General features: G+C 33.9%; 1 protein-coding gene across 1 annotated transcript in view; it reads left to right on the top strand.

The window, feature by feature from the left end:
• The window catches only part of Tbc1d8b (TBC1 domain family member 8B), a 70,393-nt gene that overhangs the window by 7,748 nt on the left and 40,471 nt on the right, over positions 1 to 22,174 (top strand). The window contains exons 2-5 of the mRNA XM_005323385.5: positions 13,838 to 13,948; positions 16,171 to 16,289; positions 17,411 to 17,636; positions 18,344 to 18,584. Of these exons, the coding sequence (XP_005323442.1) occupies positions 13,838 to 13,948; positions 16,171 to 16,289; positions 17,411 to 17,636; positions 18,344 to 18,584 (697 nt within the window). The remainder of the gene's footprint in view (positions 1 to 13,837; positions 13,949 to 16,170; positions 16,290 to 17,410; positions 17,637 to 18,343; positions 18,585 to 22,174) is intronic.

Below are 22,174 nucleotides of genomic sequence, written 5' to 3'. Positions count from 1 at the left end.
GTGATTAATAACAAAAGGTGGGCCTGGGGATTTAGCTCAGTAGTAGAATGCTTGTGGGAGGCCCTGAGTTCATTCCCCAGCACTGACATAAAGGTATACAGGTGGCAGAATTCCAGCATGGCATCTGTGGAACCTCTCGCCAAAAACTAGTTTGGATTTTTTTAATTAAATCATCCATCTATTAGTACTAACAATATCTGGGAAGTGATTTGTAGAGAGAATGGGGGAGGACATTCTAAGTGGGAGGAATAACATGATAGTACAAAAGCAAAAGACAACAGTTGTTGGGAGCACAGCAAGTATTCCAGATTGGTTTATTTGAGGTTGAAAATACAGACTCAAGATATAATGCACATGACAACTAGAAAAGGGCTGTTGAAGAGTCACATCCATATTTATACCAGAGAAAGACCTGAGCTAGAGAATTAAAGGGACCTAATATATAAACCTTTTTTCTTGGTTTTCTCAAGTCTTTCAACCCAAATCTACATTATTGTTTTTTCTCCCTTACTCTAGTGCAAAGAAGTGAAGTTTAAACGCAAGAGATAATCACACTTTGTGTGTGTGTGTGGTGCTGAGGCTTGAACCCAGGGCCTTACACATGTGAGGCAAGCTCTCTAACACTAATTATTGAGCTACATCCCACACTCAATAATCACTTCTTCTGGATTCTATTATTATCTTAGTTGTCCTCTTATTTTAAACTAATCAAAATTATGGTCTGATTAAGTTCTTCTAAATCATGTTGCAAAGCAGTACACTGTATGTAAGTTTATTCATTTGCTTCCATACATTTTGCTTTGCACTTAGAAATTCAGGTGTTGTGTTTTCTTTAATTTTCTGAGGGTTACTATTTTTGTACATTGGTGCATAAATCTTGAAGTGTAAGGCCTTGCTGTAAGCAAAGACAGTAACAATTTACTTACATTTTAATATTAAGAAGTTATGTAACTAGGATTGATGGACCATTCATTTCTTCTTTATTTTTCCTATAAAACATTGTAGTTTTCAGTTTTCTTCAGTTGCCTCTTAGTAACTAAAGGTCACTAGTTGCTTCCCTAAAAAAAAATTCTAAATCCTTTAATGAACAAATATTATTTCAGTTAAGGAAGTGTGTGTGTGTGTGTGTGTGTGTGTGTGTGTGTGTGTGTGTGTGTGTTTACTCCAGTTTTCAAGTAAATGCCTTTAAAATAATGCCAGGAGATGGAAAACAGGATGAAAAAAAATTATTTTTATTAACTGTTTTCCAAAGCTCTTAGTATAAAGTTGGCAGCTTCCAAAATGTCAACTGTGGCTATTGGATTATTTTAAATAAACATTCACAGTCCTGTTTTAAAGACTTAGATCTGGTATCAAAAGTAATAGAATCAGGAAAACTCATAACCTCTGTTGAGTGCACTACTTTCTCTTATTTGATTATATTTCTTACTAAGTGTATTGGCAGATGACTAATTAGTGTGTTCATTAATATTTAATGAAGTTGAGATTATAAAAATTCAGTAAAGGAGTACTGGTTTGACTTTGTAAGCATGAAAACTTATGACGAGATAAATTTTATCTGCTGTAAGGTTCTAGCAGTTATTACTATAGCCAAAATTTGTAATTGAACATTTTCCTTAGAATGAAATAAATCTTGTTTGTACTTAGGAAGTTCATTTACATGACTCCTTTGCATCTGCAGCAGTATTGTTTTACACTGTGCCCTCAATCTAGAAAGAGCCACTTGTCAAACTAAATTACACTTTAGTTTGTGTACTAAAGTAGCACATTGACAGTGAACACAGCATCTTCAAGCTGTGACTGTTTTTTTCTTCTACTTTTGTTTTTATTTGATTTTTTACCGATTTTTTTCAAGCTATGGTTTTTAAATGGTGTCTGCTTCAATACTAAGCTCTTGGTCCTTCTTGTTCATCATTATCATTGGTCTCCAGCACAAAAGAAATGTTTACAAATTTGCAAATGTCCCAGAGTAAAGTGGACAATTAATTCCATAGAATTGTATTCTGCCATAGAATAGTAACACTGGCTGCATGGTAGATTTATCTGAGGGCCTTTTAAACCAAATTAGAGTATTTATGGATGAAATGATATTATGTCTGAGGTTTTATTTAAAATACTCCAGAAGGGATAAATGAAAGTGTTATTAAAGCAGGTGATAGGTACATAGAAGTCTACCATGTAATTAAATTTTTATGTTTGAAAATTTTGTAATACAAAATTAAGGAAAAAATAGTATATACAGGTCCTACCTCATATCAATTAAATTAGAATTTTGGGGCTTCAGTATTTTTAAAACTTAAGTTTTAAAAACTCCTCCAAATGATTCCGTTTTCTAGTTTAGGTTGATAATCACTATCTTGGAAGATAAAAAATCAAGATTCAGAAAGCTGGATAGGGCTGGGGTTGTGGCTCAGTGGTAGAGTGCTCGTCTAGCATGTGCAAGGCACTGGGTTCGATCCTCAGCACCACATAAAAATAAATAAATATTGTATTGTGTTCAACTACAACTAAAAAGTAAATATTTAAAAAAAAATAAAAAAGAGCTGGACAAATTGGAATGTTCAGCTGAAATTGGTAAGATGAAATTTAAATGATTACATGTAAACTGCATTTTAGTTTTTCATAAAAAGTTGACAGAACAGGTCAGAATACCTAGGTTGGTGCTTATGTTTATCAAAAGGGTCAAAGTATCTCTGATCACAGTTTTAGTATGATAATATGAGGTAGTGGCCAATAAATCTAGTATAATAATCTTAGACTGTATTAGAAGAACTATGGAGCCCACAGTATAAAACACCTGTTTTTGTTCAGACCTTATCTGATATTCAGGTTTGAATGACACATTTTAAAAGAACCTTTGACAAACAAGTACATTAAGAGAATAGTGTAAGAAATAATTGGACAATCTCATAATCAGTTGAAAGAGCCTGGTATATTGTACACTAGAAGAAAAGAATAAGAGAAAATAGGATATCTATATTCATAATATTTGAAGACCTATTACATTCAATAGAGTATGTTTTGTATTATCCTGAGGTTGCAACGAAAAAGAATTTTATTATCTTAACAAAAGCCTTCCTTTTCCTTTTTATTTATTTATTTTGACAAGTAAACATGGCTGGCTTTGTTTTTCTATCTTAAGTGTTAAAAAGTATCTATTGTAAAATTTTCAAAAAATATGTATAAATACAAAAAGTATTGATCACCCATGATCTCAATACCTAGAGAAAACTTTCTAATCAGGCCTGGCTAGCTAATGTGTGAGGCCCACTGCAAAATGAAAATTAAATCTCCTTGTTCAAAAATTAAGACTTTTGTCAGGCATGGTGGCATACACCTGTAATCCCAGCTACTTAAGATGCTGAATCAGGAAAATTGCAAGTTTAAGGTCAGTATGGTGAAACTTAGTAAGACCCTGTCTCATAAAATAAAATATGCAGGAGTTGTAGCTTAGTAGTAGAACTCCCCTTGGGCTCAATCCCCAGTACCACACACACACACAAAAATTAAGAATTTCAAGACAGTAGAGCATTAAGCCATGTACAGGATCCTTCTCAGCACTGGGCCCTATGCATAAATCATAAGCCCTAGAAGTTATCATATTTTGATATGTAAATATTTCCATATTTTTGAAAGGATTTTCTAATTAATAGAAATTCTCACCAGTGTCATAGGCTGCCTTGGGAAATGTAAAGTCTGGAGTTACTCAAAGATAAAGCTAGACTTTCTGTCAGGGATGCTGTAGAAGAAATGAATGTGATGAAGGTTGGATTACATGAACTGTTGGCATATTTTTCTTCTCCAAAGTCTACAGTTCTTTATCCAGCCTAAAAAATGGTGCTTGAACAATAATCATTGTTTGTAAAAAAAAAAAAAAGTGCCAATTTTTTAAAGAAACATAGAACCTGTATTTTTATTATGTTTCTGTGACATTTAATAAAACATATTTCACATCAATTATAGGGGTGAGTTTCCTCAAGAAGGTTGTGGTTTTAGTCAGATTTTGTGTCTCTGACCAAAATACCTGACAAGGATAAATTAAAGGAGGGAAGGTTTATTTGGGGGCTACAGTTTCAGAGGTCTTGGTCCTTTGACTCAATTGCTCTGGCCCCCAAATGAGGCAAAGCATTATGGGGGAAGGGTCCAGTGGAGGAAAGCTACTCAGCTTATGGCAGGGTTAGGAAGCAGAGAGGGGTAGGTGGAAGGGGCCATAGGGAGATTCACCCTTTCAGGACATGTCCCCATGACACATCTTCTCCAGCCCAACTGCCCACAGTTACCATTCAAACTAGGATGGTGTGATTAAGTTATAGCTCTCATAATCTAATCATGTTACTTCTTAATATTTCTGTGTTAACACAGGAGCTTTTGGAGGACCCCTCATATTCCAGTCATAACAATGAGTGTCACTTGTAATGGCAAGATGCTACCAAAGTTTCATAGACCTTTACCAGGATCTAGAGCATTGATTGCTACCTTACTTAGTTATAGTCAAAGGCTGATTTAAATTGATATTTTTAAAATCTCTTGTTCTGTTATGCAGTGGACAGAAGGTATCTATACTCTTCCCAATTCAGTATAGCCATAGGATTTCCCAGGTGCAGGCTGGTTCGTGACCTTGAATAATCAGGTTGTTAGATGATAAACCTCTCTGTATATGGAAAAGCAACCCAATGTTGTCTGCATATCTTCTTGTACTTTTATAACAACATTGGCACATATTAATTCCTGAATGACTTGCAGAGAGTTGATGATGATTACAGCTTAATGAGCTGGAAGTGTTCCCTGAGTGACTGGAAATGTATTCTTATGCTAGCTTCCAAATTATTTGTTGCATAGTTTATATTAACTGCCTACTTTCATGCACATACAAAAACTGAACATTTTCCTTTTTTACATAGTCTAATGCCCATATAATCTTGTAAACATTTCTGCTGCAAAAAAATGGCCTTTCTTGCCAGTGATTTTGACCACCTTATCCTCAGTCTCAAAACTTATCAGAGTACTAATTGTTATATCACTCAGGAATGATTCCATGCCTCCTCACACTTCCACACTGCCACTGTTGTCTTTCACCTGAGCCAAATTTTTATTTACCCCTTTGTTTTTTCTCCTATTCTTCTAATACTACTTTTTACAGTATGTGTGAATACAGAAATAGGTGTGAGCTAGTTTTTTTTTATTGGTTATTCAAAACATTACAAAGATTGCAGAATCACATCGGTTACACATCCACATTTTTACATAATGCCATAATAGTAACTGTTGTATTCTGCTACCTTTCCTATCCTCTACTATCCCCCCTCCCCTCCCCTCCCATCTTCTCTCTCTACCCCATCTACTGTAATTCATTTCTCTCCTTGTTTTTCCCATCCCCCTCACAACCTCTTATATATAATTTTGTATAACAATGAGGGTCTCCTTCCATTTCCATGCAATTTCCCTTCTCTCTCACTTTCCCTCCCACCTCATGACTCTGTTTAATGTTAATCTTTTCCTCCTGCTCTTCCTCCCTGCTCTATTCTTAGTTGCTCTCATTATATCAAAGAAGACATTTGGCATTTGTTTTTTAGGGATTGGCTAGCTTCACTTAGCATAATCTGCTCTAGTGCCATCCATTTCCCTGCAAATTCCATGATTTTGTCATTTCTTAGTGCTGCGTAGTACTCCATTGTGTATAAATGCCACTTTTTTTTATCCATTCATCTATTGAGGGGCATCGGGGTTGGTTCCACAGTCTAGCTGTTGTGAATTGTGCTGCTATGAACATCGATGTGGCAGTATCCCTGTAGTATGCTCTTTTAAGGTCTTCAGGGAATAGTCCAAGAAGGGCAATAGCTGGGTCAAATGGTGGTTCCATTCCCAACTTTCCCAGGAATCTCCATACTGCTTTCCATCTTGGCCGCACCAATTTGCAGTCCCACCAGCAATGTACAAGAGTACCCTTTTCCCCATATCCTTGCCAGCACTTATTGTTGTTTGACTTCATAATGACTACCAATCTTACTGGAGTGAGATGGTATCTTAGGGTGGTTTTGATTTGTGTTTCTCTGACTGCTAGAGATGGTGAGCATTTTTTCATGTACTTGTTGATTGATTGTATGTCCTCCTCTGGTCTTTGGCCCATTTGTTGATTGGATTATTTGTTTTCTTATTGTTTAATTTTTTGAGTTCTTTGTATACTCTGGATATTAGGGCTCTATCTGAAGTGTGAAGAGTAAAAATTTGTTCCCATGATGTAGGCTCCCTGTTTACCTCTCTTATTGTTTCTCTTGCTGTGAAAGAACTTTTTAGTTTAAGTAAGTCCCATTTGTTGATTCTTGATATTAACTCTTGTGTTATGGGTGTCCTATTAAGAAATTTGGAGCCCGACCCCACAATATGTAGATTGGAGCCAACCTTTTTTTCTATCAGATGCATAGTCTCTGATTTGATATCAAGGTCCTTGATCCATTTTGAGTTGACTTTTGTGCATGGCAAGAGGAGGGGATTCAGTTTCATTTTGTTGCATATGGATTTCCAGTTTTCCCAGCACCATTTGTTGAAGATGCTATCCTTCCTCCATTGCATGCTTTTAGCCCCTTTATCGAATATAAGATAGTTGTAATTTTGTGGATTGGTTTTTGTGTCCTCTATTCTATACCATTGGTCCACCCGCCTGTTTTGGTACCAGTACTATGCTGTTTTTGTTACTATTGCTTTGTAGTACAGTTTGAAATCTGGTATCACTACACCTTCTGATTCACACTTCCTGCTTAGAATTGCTTTTGCTATTCTGGGTCTTTTATTTTTCCATATGAATTTCATGATTGCTTTATCTATGTCTACAAGAAATGCCATTGGGATTTTGATTGGCATTGCATTGAACCTATAGAGAACTTTTGGTAATATCGCCATTTTGATGATGTTAGTTCTGCCTATCCATGAACAGGGTATATTTTTCCATCTTCTAAGATCTTCTTCTATTTCTCTCTTTAGGGTTCTGTAGTTTTCATTGTATAAATCTTTCACCTCTTTTGTTAGGTTGATTCCCAAGTATTTTATTTTTTTTGAGGATATTGTGAATGGGGTGGTTTTCCTCATTTCCAGTTCAGAAGATTTGTCACTGATATACAGGAATGCCTTAGATTTATGCGTGTTGATTTTATATCCTGCCACTTTGCTGAATTCATTTATTAGCTCTAGTAGTTTCTTTGTAGACCCTTTTGTGTCTTCTAGGTATAGGATCATATCATCCGCAAATAGTGATAATTTAAGTTCTTCTTTTCCTATTTTTATGCCTTTAATTTCTTTGTCTGTCTAATTGCTCTGGCCAGTATTTCGAGAACTATATTGAATAGAAGTGGTGAGAGAGGGCATCCCTGTCTTGTTCCAGATTTTAGAGGGAATGCCTTCAGTTTTTTTTCCATTTAGAATGATGCTAGCCTGAGGCTTTGCATATATAGCTTTTACAATTTTGAGGTAAGTTCCTGTTATCCCTAGTTTTTCTAACGTTTTGAACATAAAGGGATGCTGTACTTTGTTGAATGCTTTTTCTGCGTCTATCGAGATGATCATATGGTTCTTATCTTTAAGTCTATTGATGTGGTGAATAACGTTTATTGATTTCCGTATATTGAACCAGCCTTGCATCCCAGGGATGAATCCTACTTGATCATGGTGCATGATCTTTTTGATATGTTTTTGTATACGATTTGCTAGAATTTTATTGAGGATTTTTGCATCTAAATTCATTAGGGATATTGGTCTGTAGTTTTCTTTCTTTGAGGTCTGATATTGGCCTCATAGAATGAATTTGGAAGTTCTTCCTCTTTTTCTATCTCCTGAAATAGATTATGGAGTATTGGTATTAGTTCTCCTTTAAAGTTCTTGTAAAACTCTGCTGTATATCCATCCAGTCCTGGGCTTTTCTTGGTTGGTAGTCTTTTGATGGCTTCTTCTATTTCCTCACTTGATATTGGTCTGTTTAGGTTGTTTATATCTTCCTGACTCAATCTGGGTAGTTCATGTCTCAAGGAATTTATCGATGCCATCACTATCTTCTATTTTGTTAGAGTATAGGGTTTCAAAATAATTTCTAATTATCTTCTGTATTTCTGAATTGTCTGTTGTGATGTGGCCTTTTTCATACCGTAAGCTAGTAATTTGGGTTCTCTGTCTTCTTCTCTTTGTTAGCGTGGCTAGTGGTCTATCAATCTTATTTATTTTTTCAAAGAACCAACTTTTAGTTTTGTCAATTTTTTCGATTGTTTCTTCTGTTTCGATTTCATTGATTTCAGCTCTAATTTTAATTATTTCTTGCCTTCTACTGTATTTGCTGCTGATTTGTTCTTCTTTTTCTAAGGCTTCGAGGTGTAGTATGAGGTCATTTATTTGTTGGCTTTTCCTTCTTTTAAAGAATGAACTCCATTAAATGAATTTTCCTCTTAGTACTGCTTTCATAGTGTCCCAAAGATTTCGATATGTTGTGTCTGAGTTTTCATTTACCTCTAAGAATTTTTTAATTTCCTCTTTGATGTTTTCTGTAACCCTTTGTTCATTCAGTAGCATATTGTTTAATCTCCATGTGATGTAGGATTTTTCCTTTCTCATTTTATTATTGATTTCCAATTTCATTCCATTATGATCAGATAAAATGCATGATAGTATCTCAACTCCTTTGTAATTGCTAAGATTTGCCCTGTGACATAATATATGGTCTATTTTTGAGAAGGATCCATGTGCTGCTGAGAAGAAAGTGTATCCGCTTGATGTTGGGTGGTATATTCTGTATATATCAATTAAGTCTAAATTATTAATTGTATTATTGAGCTCTGTGGTTTCTTTATTCAACTTTTGTTTGGAAGATCTGTCCAGTGGTGAGAGAAGTGTGTTAAAATCTCCCATGATTATTGTGTTGTGGTCTATTAGACTCTTGAACTTGAGAAGAGTTTGTTTGATGAACATAGCTTCACCACTGTTTGGGACATATATATTAATGATCGTCAAGTCTTGTTGGTGTATGGTTCCCTTGAGCAGTATGTAGTGTCCTTGTTTATCCCTTTTGATTAACTTTGGCTTGAAGTCTATTTTATTTGATACAAGTATGGACACTCCTGCTTGCTTCCGGGGTCCATATGAGTGATATGATTTTTCCCAACCTTTCACCTTCAGTCTGTGTATGTCTTTTCCTATCAGATGAGTCTCCTATAGGCAGCATATTGTTGGATATTTTTTTAATCCATTCTACTAGCCTATGTCTTTTGATTGGTGCATTTAAGCCATTAACATTTAGGGTTACTATTGAGATATGGTTTGTATTTCCAGCCATATTTGGTTATGTATGTTACTTAACATGATTTGTTTTTCCTCTATGTTTAGTTTTTCCTTTACTGTACTACCTTTTGCTGTTGGTTTTCATTGTTATTTTCCATTTCCACTTCCTGTAGTGTTTTGCCAAGGATGTTGTGAAGAGCTGGTTTTCTAGCTGCAAATTCTTTTAACTTTTGTTTATCATGGAAGATTTTTATTTCATCTTCAATCCTGAAGCTTAATTTCGCTGGATACATGATTCTTGGTTGGAACCCTTTTTCTTTCAGCGTTTGATAGCTTTCAGAGTCTGTGTTGAAAGATCAGCAGTTATCCTGATTGGTTTACCCCTAAATGTAATCTGCTTCCTCTCTCTTGTGGCTTTTAAGATTCTCTCCTTATTCTGTACGTTGGGCGTCTTCATTATTATGTGTCTTGGTGTGGATCTCTTATGATTTTGTACATTCAGTGTCCTGTAGGCTTCTAGTATTTGGATTTCTTTTTCATTCTTTAAGTCTGGGAAGTTTTCTAGTAATATTTCATTGAATGGATTGCTTATTCCCTTAGTTTGGACCTCTGTACCCTCTTGTAATCCAGTAACTCTTAGGTTTGGTTTCTTGATGTTATCCCATAATTCTTGGGTGTTCTGCTCATGATTTCTTAACATTCTCGCTGAGCTATGTTCTTTTCAAGTTGAAAAACTTTGTCTTCATTGTCTGAAGTTCTATCTTCTAAGTGTTCTACTCTGCTGGTAATACTCTCATTTGAGTTTTTAATTTGGTTTATTGTTTCCTGCATTTCCAGGATTTCTGTTTGTTTTTTATATCCTCTATCTCCCTATAGAGTTGATCTTTTGCTTCTTGGATTTGTTTATGTAATTCATTGGCAAAGTGATTTTTTATTGTCTGAATTTTCTGTATAATGTCTTCCTTGAGACTCCAGATCATCTGAAGCATGTATATCCTGAACTCTTTGTCTGACATTCCATCAGCTGCAGCTATTACCTCATCTAATGTTGAATTGACCTGTATTGTTTGTGGTCCTTTCTTTCCTTGTCTTTTCATACTGCTCATGATTCTTTCTAGCTTTGTGAAACTGTTGTGCTAATGTTTTTCCCCTTACATATTAGTATTGTTCTTGTATAGCTCCAAAATCCCTCTTTTGTGGAAAAAGACAATGTTAACAGTTCTCAATATCAACAGTACATTATCTAAGCACAAGTTTTCATTATTAATACATTTATAGTTGGATTCTAGGACTATAGATATTGGTTTTAATTATTACTTAAGAATATATTCATTATTTTCATAAAAAGGCATACCATATATGGTGGCATATAGAAAACTTAATTTCAGATGAAGGATGTTATACTTAGAGGGAAAGGAGTGAGGGTATGAGGTTAAACTAACTTAGCACCTTTGGAGAACTCTAACCACTAGACTGGTAATTTATGGAAGAATGTGTAGACTCAACCTCCTATCTATTTAGATAGTTACCCTATGTATAGATAGCAAAAGTTAGGAGATTGAAAGTGGGATCGAGAGAATACAAATGAAAAAATAACAAGGAAGAAAAGAGAAATAAGAGAAGGAAAAGGAAAGTAAGATAGAAATCAAGAAAAAAATGGGGGGAAGGTGGGGTATATGCAATTCCTCTATATTATATTACTTTGGTAATTTGGTTGTTCATGCACAGTTCTTGGTTTCACATACGCTGAAGTTGTGGAAGAGAGAGAAGAAAAGAGAGAAAGAAAGAGGAGAAAAAAAAAGTCTCTCAGAGCACTGTTTTCCTAGCTTCCAGTAGGTGGCGTTGTCTATTCCTAGCTTGAGCCTCTGTATTCAGGGTGGTGTGTATAGCCAGTGTGAAAGGAAATGAGCTTCCACCTGTGTCTTCCCTACTCTAGTCTCTGAGGTCGAAACCAGGTGTCTGTACAGTTGTTGTTTTGCGTTGATAGCTACAACCCCCAAAAGCTTGTGGGAAATATTTTGAGTTATGGCAGTAAGGGTGGGGGAGTTGGAAACCAGGTACCTGGATCAGCCGCAGAACCGTGCTGGTAGCCACACCCCCTTTGATGGGTTTTAAGGGTTGATGGGCTTCCTCCGGGCTAGCACTTGGGTTGGGTCCGGACTTCCTCCTCCGGTCTGGCTGGGTGCCTGGCGTCTTTCCGTGAGCTAGTTTTGTTACAAATCATGTAAAATAAATAAATAAATGGTTTTCCTTATAAATTTGAAATTTTCTTTTTGAAACCTTTTTTTAGAATTTAAATTCTTGGAAGAGAAAATTATCAACAGCTAAAACTGTCCAGCTTTAATTTGAAATTATAATTCCTTTATATTGACAATTTTGTCTATATATTTATATACACATTTATTTATACACACTTGGTTCTATTTTTCAACCTGGAGACATTTACCTCTTTTAGCTTTCTTTCATTGTCACTCTTTTATCTTACTTTTTAATGTTTTCATTCTCTTGCCTTCTTGTTGAGAACATTCTCCTTTTCTCCATTTCTTGACACTCCATTTCAAACACTTTCTCTTAGGACACTGTCCATATATGTTAAGTCCCATTTGTTTTTTCCTTGATCAAATCTCCAGTTTCTCTCAGTCACTACTTAACCACTGAAAGTGATAAGGTTATTTTTTCTTTTATCCCCAAATCCTTCAATAATTCTCTCATCATTAATTGAAGTATCATCATTTCCTCTGTCCTGCCTCCTCATTCCTGTTCTCTCTTCCCCAAATCTTCCTTTTCTATAATTCTTGTTTGGGTCTTCTGATTTCTGTTTTATAAACAAAATTTTCAGTTCATAATTTCACTTTCTTTTTTTCTTTTCTTTTTGCAGTGCTGAGGATTCAACCCAGGGCCTTCTGTATGCTGGGCCAGAGCTATAGCATTGAGCTACATCTCCGGCCCATATCCTAACTTTTTATTATCACATAACTTCTTTTCTATATCATCTATATGTTACCATTTCAAGTGTTTTCTCTCTTGATACTTTTTTCCCATTCTCAAAATACTCTGTCAGATTTCTAACTCATAGTATGCTATATTTGTGATCCATTTTCACTTTTTTAAAAATCTATTCCTACATCCACTCTTTCTGATCTTTTTAGCTGAGTCAAATTTCCCCTTTATCTCTTTGTTTATCTTCTAATCCTGTAATTTACTTTCCTCTATGCTTATAATAACTTTCTATCTCACATCTATCAACCTACATATATTCTCATTTAAAGTTTACTTGAAATCTTAACTCTGCTTAAGTGGGAAAAGAGCCCAAAGCCTGATTTATATATTTTTTCAAAAATCTGTATGCTAAATTAAAGGGAAATACCTCATGGAGTAAAATCAAAATCCAAAAATCAAAGCTTCTGGGAAAGAAAGTAGATTTAATATGTCAAGGCCATCCCATTAACTTTGCTTAACTTTGTTCACAATTAAGTGAACAAACTATGTCCTTATTGTGCCCAGCATATGTTGAAAGTTAAGGATACAGACCCAGAGGTAGAAAACATGGTTATTGTCCCCAGACAGACCTAATAATCTAGATAAGGAGAAACAAATAATTATACAACTTAGATAGTAGTTGTAATAACCAGTCTAATTACCTAACGCTAGGTTATGTAATGTGGAACTGAAGTGTTATAAGTGTTCAGAGAAAAGGAAAGCATTAGTGCTTGGGGTTGCTAATGAAGATTTCATGTGGGAAGTGTGTCTTAAAGAAAATATAGAATTTGGATTAGCTGGACTTGAATAGAAGAATTTTGTTAGCATTACTTAGTAAAAAGATAATTGTTTAGCAAAGACCCTAGGGGGAAAATTAGCTATTAGTTTAAGAAAATATCAAACTTTGTTCTAGGAAGTAGCAGGAAATATAATTAGATAATTAAAGTTGGACTAATTGAGTGAGAGCCTTGAATTTCAAATAGAGGAATTACAAAATGTTAAAAAGAAAATCCCTTCATTAAAGTATTGTTAATCGAGGTTTTGTCTTAAATATTTAAGTTTTCCTTAAATAATAATACATTTAACTAATATTAAGTGCTTTGCTGTGTACTAAGCATTGTCCTAAGTGCTTTATATGTAATAATTCACTTAATATTTACAGCAACCATTTGTGGTAGGTTCTTTTTTTACTCTCCTTATTTTATAATTGTGGATAAATGCAGGTACTCAAGTGGACACAAGTAAGTGACAGAGGCAGGATTCATATACAGGTAGTCTGTGGTGCCCAATTTTATATTCTTACCTATTATACAAACAACCTTGTGGAGGAGGTGTATATAAATGCTGCAGATACATTGTGAGAATTGAACAATTGAACTGAACTTACTCACTAATTGAAAGATATTTTTCTCAAACACTACTCATATTAGCACATGATAATCTTTTCATCCCAAATATATTTTTTTTCTTTAAAAACATTATTAAAAGGCTCTTTGGGCTAGAAAAGTTGAAAAACAAATTCATTCCTTTTGTCACATGAAGTGGTATTGATTTTATTTGTCTCTTGGAACATTTAGTTTCAGCAATCTTTCTATTACAACAGGGCTTCTGGTTGGGACTCTTGATTCAGTCTTGGACTCTACTGCTAAAGTAGCTCCATTTCGCATCTTACACCAGACACCAGATTCTCAAGTTTACTTGTCAATTGCATGTGGTGAGTATGATTTTTAAAATGTATTACTCAAATTGAGTAAGGATACTAAAAACACTGAATGTTCAAATTTATTTCTACTCCTCAGTTGTTTTGAGATTTAGAAATTAGTTAAGTGTGCAAATCTGCTTTGGGAAAGTATTAAGATCTCTGTTTATTTAAGGATAAGAGAATATTAGGAATTTTTAAATCTAGTGATGTTAATCCCCAGCACTGCAAAAAGGAAAAAAAATCCAGTGATGTAAGAAACTAGAAGCATGTGATCCAACAGTGCTGATTCTGAGCAGATTTTGGTCAGTACTACTGCTGGATGATTCATTTTTTCAACTTATTTCTGCTTCATTCAACTGTTAGAAAGAAGGAACCTTCCCCGTGAAATATTTATTTCATATATTTCATTTCTAATAACTCAAATGAGGAAAATGTGAAGTTAAATATGATCCCAAAACTTAAAGCTTGTCCCATAAAGAAGTATAAGACTGAAAAATTGAACCTTTTTTTATTCATACACCTACTTTCTCAAAAAAGGCATCATATCCTTAAAATGTGAATATTCTTTCCTGCTACATATTCTTTCATGCTGGGGTAGTTCAGATGTTTCCACATATATATTGTGGGTAGGAAAGGAATTGTGATAATTTTTTTAATAAAACAAGTCAAAATAAGTTTTTAAATACCCACAGTGACAGTTTGTTCTTGTTTTTTGATGCTCTTGTATTGCTGGTCCAAATTAGAATCTCAGATTTCTAGATTTATAGCCTTTTTATGTTGAAGTACTGCCTTTTTTCTTTTTTTCTTTTACTCTTCTCTTCTAATATAGATATACTTTTAAAAAACAAAAGCATATGAATTTCTAGACATGTCATATGTATGAATATACAACATATAATTAATTTTTGTCTCCTGGTTCTTTTAAATTGAATGCCACTTGAACTAAATAACGAGGACATTACAAAAATTCTATAACCTCAACTCTAAATCTGATTGGTTGAAATTATTTAGAAACAAATGTCCTTTCTACTTAAAAAAATAAAGGATGATTATATAACATATTCTCCCAAGTTAAGCTGATGCAGAAATATAGTAATTACCTGTGAGTGAGCTTTCACGTACATAAAAGATCAAAATAAAGGCTTTAAAATTTCCTCATGGCTCTTATTTATAGATCATTTCTTGGTATGGCAACTTTAGTAACATGATTGCAATTCTAACTGAATTTTAGAAAATAAACAATTTGGCAGTTTCAATAACTATTTTATTGTGTCAGTCTCCATATATTATAAAATTTTCTAGCTGGGTGTGGGTGCATGCCTCTAATCCCAATGATGCAGGAGGTTTAGATAGGAGGATTGCAAGTTTGAGACCAGACTTAGCAACTTAGTGAGGCCCTAAGCAACTAAGCAAGGCCCTGTTTCAAAATAAAAAATAAAAAGGACTGGGGATGTGGCTCAGTGGTAAAGCACCCCTGGGTTCAATCCCTAAAACAAAAAAATAATATTCTAAGAGGTCAAGATACTTCTTTTTTAATGATATTTGTATTATCCTTGATTCTGGGAAGACCTTAAAGGTAAATGGGAGTAAGGGGAGACTGATAGACATTGCTAAAGCAATTTAGAACTAATATTTAATCTGATTTTCAATAAGTCACCTAACACTGATTCAGTAAGTCACATGAATTTAACCTTGCTACAGGTTTTCTAACCTCATTCATGAAATTGCTGTAAGTTTACTAAGTTATTTAACATATGGGGTAACTGAACAGAGGTTTCATAAGTTGAGTGGCCACAGTTGAAATCCACATTTACACAGTGTTCCTAGGATCATCATATGCATGCTGTTTTCAGCCATACAGATGGGCAACATATGCTAGTTGTTATTTGAAGATCAAGGATTAAATTATGTATGTATATTTTCTGGTATTTTACATGTCCTCAAAAGATAATAAGCATCAGTTACTGTTATATTGTTTACAGAATTTTATATCTTTTTTGTGTGAGCTATAATTAATTTTTCCCCTTTCATTATATATTATTTCTATTTATAATGATAAATATATTCATGCCCACATATAAAGAGGAAGTAGAATAAATGTAATACCTTTATTCATTTATGACTATCATTTCTGAAAGTGAGCAGATACATTCCTTTTAAAGTAAGCTTCTAAATATCAACAGCCATTTTGTTGTGACTTCCCTTGAGTCATATTCTCTTATGTTATTAATCAGGAGCCAACAGAGAAGAAATAACCCAGCATTGGGATTGGTTGGAACAAAATATCATGAAGACCTTATCTGTGTTTGATTCAAATGAAGATATTACTAATTTTGTACAAGGAAAGATACGAGTAAGTGGTATAGATACATTTTGTAAATGGAATACTAAAACCTTTGACCATCTTTTATGAGGATCAGAAGTTATATGGAAGATCATTCTTTTTTTTGTATTTTTTATTTAGAGACAGAGTCTCACTGAGTTTTTTAAGGCCTTGCTAACTTGCTGAGGCTAGCTTTGAACTCGTAATCCTCTTGCCTCAGCCTCTGGAGCTGCTTAGATTCTAGGCATGTGCCACCATGCTCAGCTGGAAGGTCATTCTTTTACTAGCACTTTTCAGGATTGGTAGAACCACATGTACGATTGCCAGAATAATGCTTAGGAAAACTAAAGCTGAGCTGGAGGTATACCTCAGTGGTAGAGTACTTACTAGCCTAGTATGAGGCCCAGGATTCCATTCCCAGCACCACCAGAAAAGAGAGGGAATATTAATTTAAAGCCAGTGGTTTGTCATTGGTGCTCATGTAAGTATTTTTAAAGATATTTTCATTTCAATATCTCTTGAGTTTACAGTTTGAGTAAAACCTTTGTTCAAAAGAAAATGAAAACTTTTTTTTTAAAAAAGGCATTTTCCTATATAATCACAGTAATATTCTTTTTAAAGAGAGAGCGAGAGAGATAGAAAGAAAGAATTTTTTAATATTTATTTTTTAGTTCTCGGCGGACACAACATCTTTATTTGTATGTGGTGCTGAGGATCGAACCGGGCCGCACGCATGCCAGGCAAGCGCACTACCGCTTGAGCCACATCCCCAGCCCAATGAAAACACTTAATACTTTTTTTGTGGTAGCTTCTTGAGGCATTAGAAAAAACTTAGTACAAAACCAAAAAAAAAAAAATCTGCTTACCTCTGTCCTAAGTGGGGGGGGGAATATATATATATATATATATATATATATATATATATATATATATATATTATAAACATATATATTTAAAAAATTCTGCTTACCGCTATCCTAAAAGAAATTATATATATATATATATATATATATATAGTGTGTGTGTGTGTGTGTGTGTATAACATTGTATGTAACTATATGGATATGTAACAGTTGTATTCAATCAAACATATAAAGTTTATTTTTTGTACATGATGATGAATTTTTAAGAAAATATTTTGTCTCCTCTAGGGATTAATTGCTGAAGAGGGAAAACATTCTTTTGCAAAAGAAGATGATCCTGAGAAATTTCGAGAAGCCCTTTTGAAGTTTGAAAAATCTTTTGGTTTACCAGAGCAGGAGAAATTAGTGACCTATTATTCATGTAGTTATTGGAAAGGACGGGTTCCTTGTCAGGGTTGGCTCTATCTTAGTACCAATTTTCTGAGCTTCTATTCTTTTTTGTTGGGATCAGAAAGTAAGTGGTTTCTGTTGATTATCACGGTTTTGAATTTGCTGGCTGACCTGTTAACTCTGTGGTGGTGTTAGGTTATATAAAAAGTAATGAGATTGACATTAAAGGTAATTAAACTGTACATCAAAAAGTTCTCTTCATCTAGAGAAAGAATCCTTATAGGACTGGTTGCTTAATATAGGAAGCTTTTAGAAGTGTTTATAGAAAGCTTCACATATTGTGAGAAGTGAATGAATATTAAATCATGATGGCAATCTGGCATCATTATAACTACTTTCTTTCCCTTGTTATAAATTACCTGCTTGCTTCATTCCATGTTTTAATCCTTGTTTTAAACATTCAGTATGAATCTAGTAGCCATTGTACTTAATGACCCACCCCTCACTTTGTAGCCCCAAATAAAAATCAAACAGTACTGTGTATAGTATATGTACAGATTTTACATCAGGGATTATATAATTAAGTAATTATATAAAGAAGCATTGAAATATCAAATCAGAAGCATTTTAATTCTTTAAAATTATCTGTTACTAGAATCACCAATTATTGCATATTCATGGTGATGTTTCAAGTTTTTAACTAATCTGGAACTCAAATATTTTAGCTGTTCATAGCATTTTTCAAGTGGTTATTATTTAAAAAGGCCTGATTTATGAGCATAAGTTAATATTGAGAATTTAATCATGCCTACTTACAATTCTTATTTGCAGTAAAACTCATTATCTCCTGGGATGCAGTCTCAAAACTTGAAAAGACTTCAAATGTTATACTGACAGAGAGTATTCATGTATGTTCTCAAGGGGAGAATCACTACTTTTCAATGTTTTTGCACATTAACCAAACCTATCTTCTTATGGAACAACTGGCAAACTATGCCATAAAGAGACTTTTCGATAAGGAAACATTTGATAATGACCCAATCCTTGATGATCCTCTACAAATTACCAAAAGGTACTCAAGGCTTAATATTCGTTTCTTTAAGTATTGTTTGTAAGAATAATAGCATTGATTAGCATTAAAAGTTGACTGTTATATTATAATTTTGATTTGGAGTTGATCATGGATATGTTTTTGTATGAGTTTATTCATATGCATTTTCACAAATTATTGCATTCTCTGTGAAATTTAATCCAAATAAGGAATAGAAGTTAATTTTTGAAATTTAGACAGGATTTTTCTGGACTGTTTCAGAAATGTAGAAATTTGTGTGTATGTGATTAGTCTAACTTCAAATTTCTCTGTGAGGAGTTTAGATGATTTCAGGTCTGAAATTGGTTGTTAAACTTATTGTTTTTTATTTTTTTAAATAATCATTTTTATATTATAGACAGCATAGTATTTTCATAGTACTGGAATTGAACACAGGACATGCTAGGCAAGCCTTCTACCACTACATCTTCAGCCCTTTTAAAATTTTTCTTTTGAGAGTCTCACTAACTTGTCCACCCTGACCTACAACTTGTGATCCTCCTGCCTCAACTTTCCAAGTTGAGCTAGCCCAATAGCATGATTTTTTTTAATGAAGAGGCAAGTTAATGTAGCTAGTGATGCATGGGCTTTAGTATAAAAATAGAGCAATTCTTAGATAAGTCATACACTTAGGATCTCAGTTTTCTCATCTTGTCTTTTCTATCTTAGAGGGCACTTATGTGGAATGAATTAAACATTTGTGAAAGCACTTTGTAAAATAAAAAACAATAGGTAAATAATAATCATTATTAGTGCCTAAATCAGAAGTATCTGACATATAGCTATTTGCCAGTAGATTCAGTTTGCTGATACTGAATAGAGCCCTTTCATTCCTGCTCAATACTCAAACAGTTGACTGGAAGAAGCTTGCCAAAGCGTAGGAGGAAGGGAGAGATTCAAGAAATAGCTTGTGCAACCAGTTTCTAGAAAGGAAGATGAAGGTAGTCTGTATGGGAAAGAATAAGAGTAACGTAAGCCAAAGTTATATGTATAAATCAGAATATCCCTAATCAAGTACAGTTGTTTCTTTTGAATATTTCTAAACCATTACTAAAATCTAGATGCGTAAAGATTTCTTTGTAAGACTGCTTGCCTTTCTGGAAATTAGATTAGAGGTCAATTTTTTAATACCTTATTGCCAAAATTAGGTCTCAGTGTACATGATTTATAAATAGTACTCTATAGGATTAAGAGTCCTATTCATGTTATATTTTAGTTGGACATTTGCTTTTTAGTTTTTTCCTTGATTGGCTGCTATAAATGATCTTTTTAGCCATTTTGTTTCCCTTGAAATTTTCTATAGAAGGTCTTCTATTAATAAATTATTCATTATCAATTTGTATTTAAATAAGCTATAGTAAAATCCATTTTGTCTGTGTATTTTTAAGAACCTATTGAAGAGCTGGGGTTGTAGCTCAGTGGTAGAGCACTTGCCTACCATGTGTGAGGCACTGAGTTTGATCCTTAGCACCACAGAAAAAATAAATTAAAAAAAAAGTTATTGTGTCCATCTAAAACTAAAAAAAAAAAAACATTAAAAAAGAACCTATTAAAAACCTTATATATCTAAATCTTTATTTCTAGAAAGTTGAAAAGAACAATAATTGATAGCTATAGTCTCCAAATCACTTTTTCTAAAATGGAATGTCTTTACTGACTCTGCTTATTATTTTTACAAATATGTATTACTTCTGTAATTAATCATTTTATTATTGTGATTCTGAGGATTGAACCCAGGGCCTCACACATGGTAGGCAAGACCTCTATCACTGAGCTGTATCACCACCAGTGACTACTTCTATAATTTTAACAACACAGAAGCATAATAATATTTCTTAGTGTGTATCCATCCAGTCATATATATATATATATATATATATTTTTTTGTTTTGTTTTGTTTTGTTTTAGTTAGTTAGTTAGTTAGTTTTAGGAGGTTACAATATCTTTATTTTATTTTTAAGTGATGCTGAGGCTTGAACCCAGTGCGTCATGCATGCTAGGCAAGCACTCTACCACTGAGCCACAACCCCAGCCCCATCCATACAGTCCTTTTAATGCATTATGTTTTTTAAACACAATACCTTTATTTTATTTACGTGGTGTTGAGGATCAAACACAGGGCCTCACACATGCTAGGCAAGCGCTCTACTGTTGAGCCACAACCCCAGCCCCAAATGCATTATTTTTTTTAGTTTGAAAAAAAATATATGAATGGGACTGAACGTGACATAGTTTTTTCTCTTACTATAATATGTCACAGACCCCTTTCTGTTCATATAAATGAACCACAATCATTCTTTTAAATAATAGTGAAGTAACCTGTCAAATTACAATTTACATAATTTAAAAATTAACATGGTTCCTGGTCATATTTGTCAAGATTATTTTGAAGACATGTTAAAATACCATATTCAAATAGTATATGTGGGAAGGATGAATATAGTTTTAACTTGGTTGGATTTGAGTTAGAACTTTCATAATTTACTTATTACTCCAGATGGCATTACTGCTTAGCACAAGTATTTAGTGCCCCTAGGAAAATTATACTATTGAAAGCAGTTGCTTTTTTATTTATATATTTATGTATCAGTTAACAAGTCATTTGTATTTATTAACTACTATTCCGTGCACAACCCTATACAAGCAATGTTGTTTTAGCCTGCCTCTATTTGGGGTATTTTTAAACATTGGTTTAAATTTCCATTTCACTTAATTTCAGTACTATTTCAGTACTTAATTTTAGTACTTAAATTCAGTACTATTCAGGACTATTCTTACTCTCTAAATATTTTTTTTTGGGGGGGGAGGTACTGGGGATTGAACTCAGGAGCACTCAACCACTGAGCCACATCCCCAGTCCTATTTTGTATTTTATTTAGAGGCAGGATCTCATTGAGTTGCTTAGTGTCTCGCCATTGCTGAAGCTGGCTTTGAACTCGTAATCCTCCTGTCTCAGCCTCCCAAGCCACTGGGATTACAGGTGTTCATCACCACACCCAGCTTCCTCTCTGAATTTTGATGCCATAAATTTTCTGTTGTTTGAAATGGGTAACTCTTGATTTTCTGATGACCAAATATGTAAATTATTGTCTGCTGAGAATGGTTTTAGTCAAATTACATATTATGAATATATAATAATATAATGATAGTCTTCCAGCAAAGCACTCTACAATAGATGTGTTTAAGACTTGTGCACATATCAATCTTCTAATAAAATAAATTATAAAAAATAAGAAGTGAAATGTATTTGTTAAGAATCATACTTTTTTCCATTTCAGAATTCATTGAAGAATACAGCATTTTGTATTTAATCTGTCTGCTTTGTTTTATTTTTATTTTTAGTACTGGGGAATGAACTCAGGGGTGCTTCACCACTGAGCTACATCCCCAGCCCTTTATATTTATTTATTTTTATTTTGAGAAAGGGTCTCAGTAAGTTGCCTAGGGTCTTTCTAAATTTCTGAGGCTAACCTTGAACTTGTGATCCTCCTGCCTAGGCCTCCCAAATTGCTGGGATTACAGGCATGCACTACTGCACCTGGCTACTCTGTCTCATTTACAGTGTATTTAAA

This window comes from Ictidomys tridecemlineatus, chromosome X, assembly GCF_052094955.1.
Source record: "Ictidomys tridecemlineatus isolate mIctTri1 chromosome X, mIctTri1.hap1, whole genome shotgun sequence".
Classification (NCBI taxonomy): domain Eukaryota; kingdom Metazoa; phylum Chordata; class Mammalia; order Rodentia; family Sciuridae; genus Ictidomys; species Ictidomys tridecemlineatus.
Note: the sequence above shows the minus strand (reverse complement) of the source record. Positions and strands in the feature narration are given on the sequence as shown.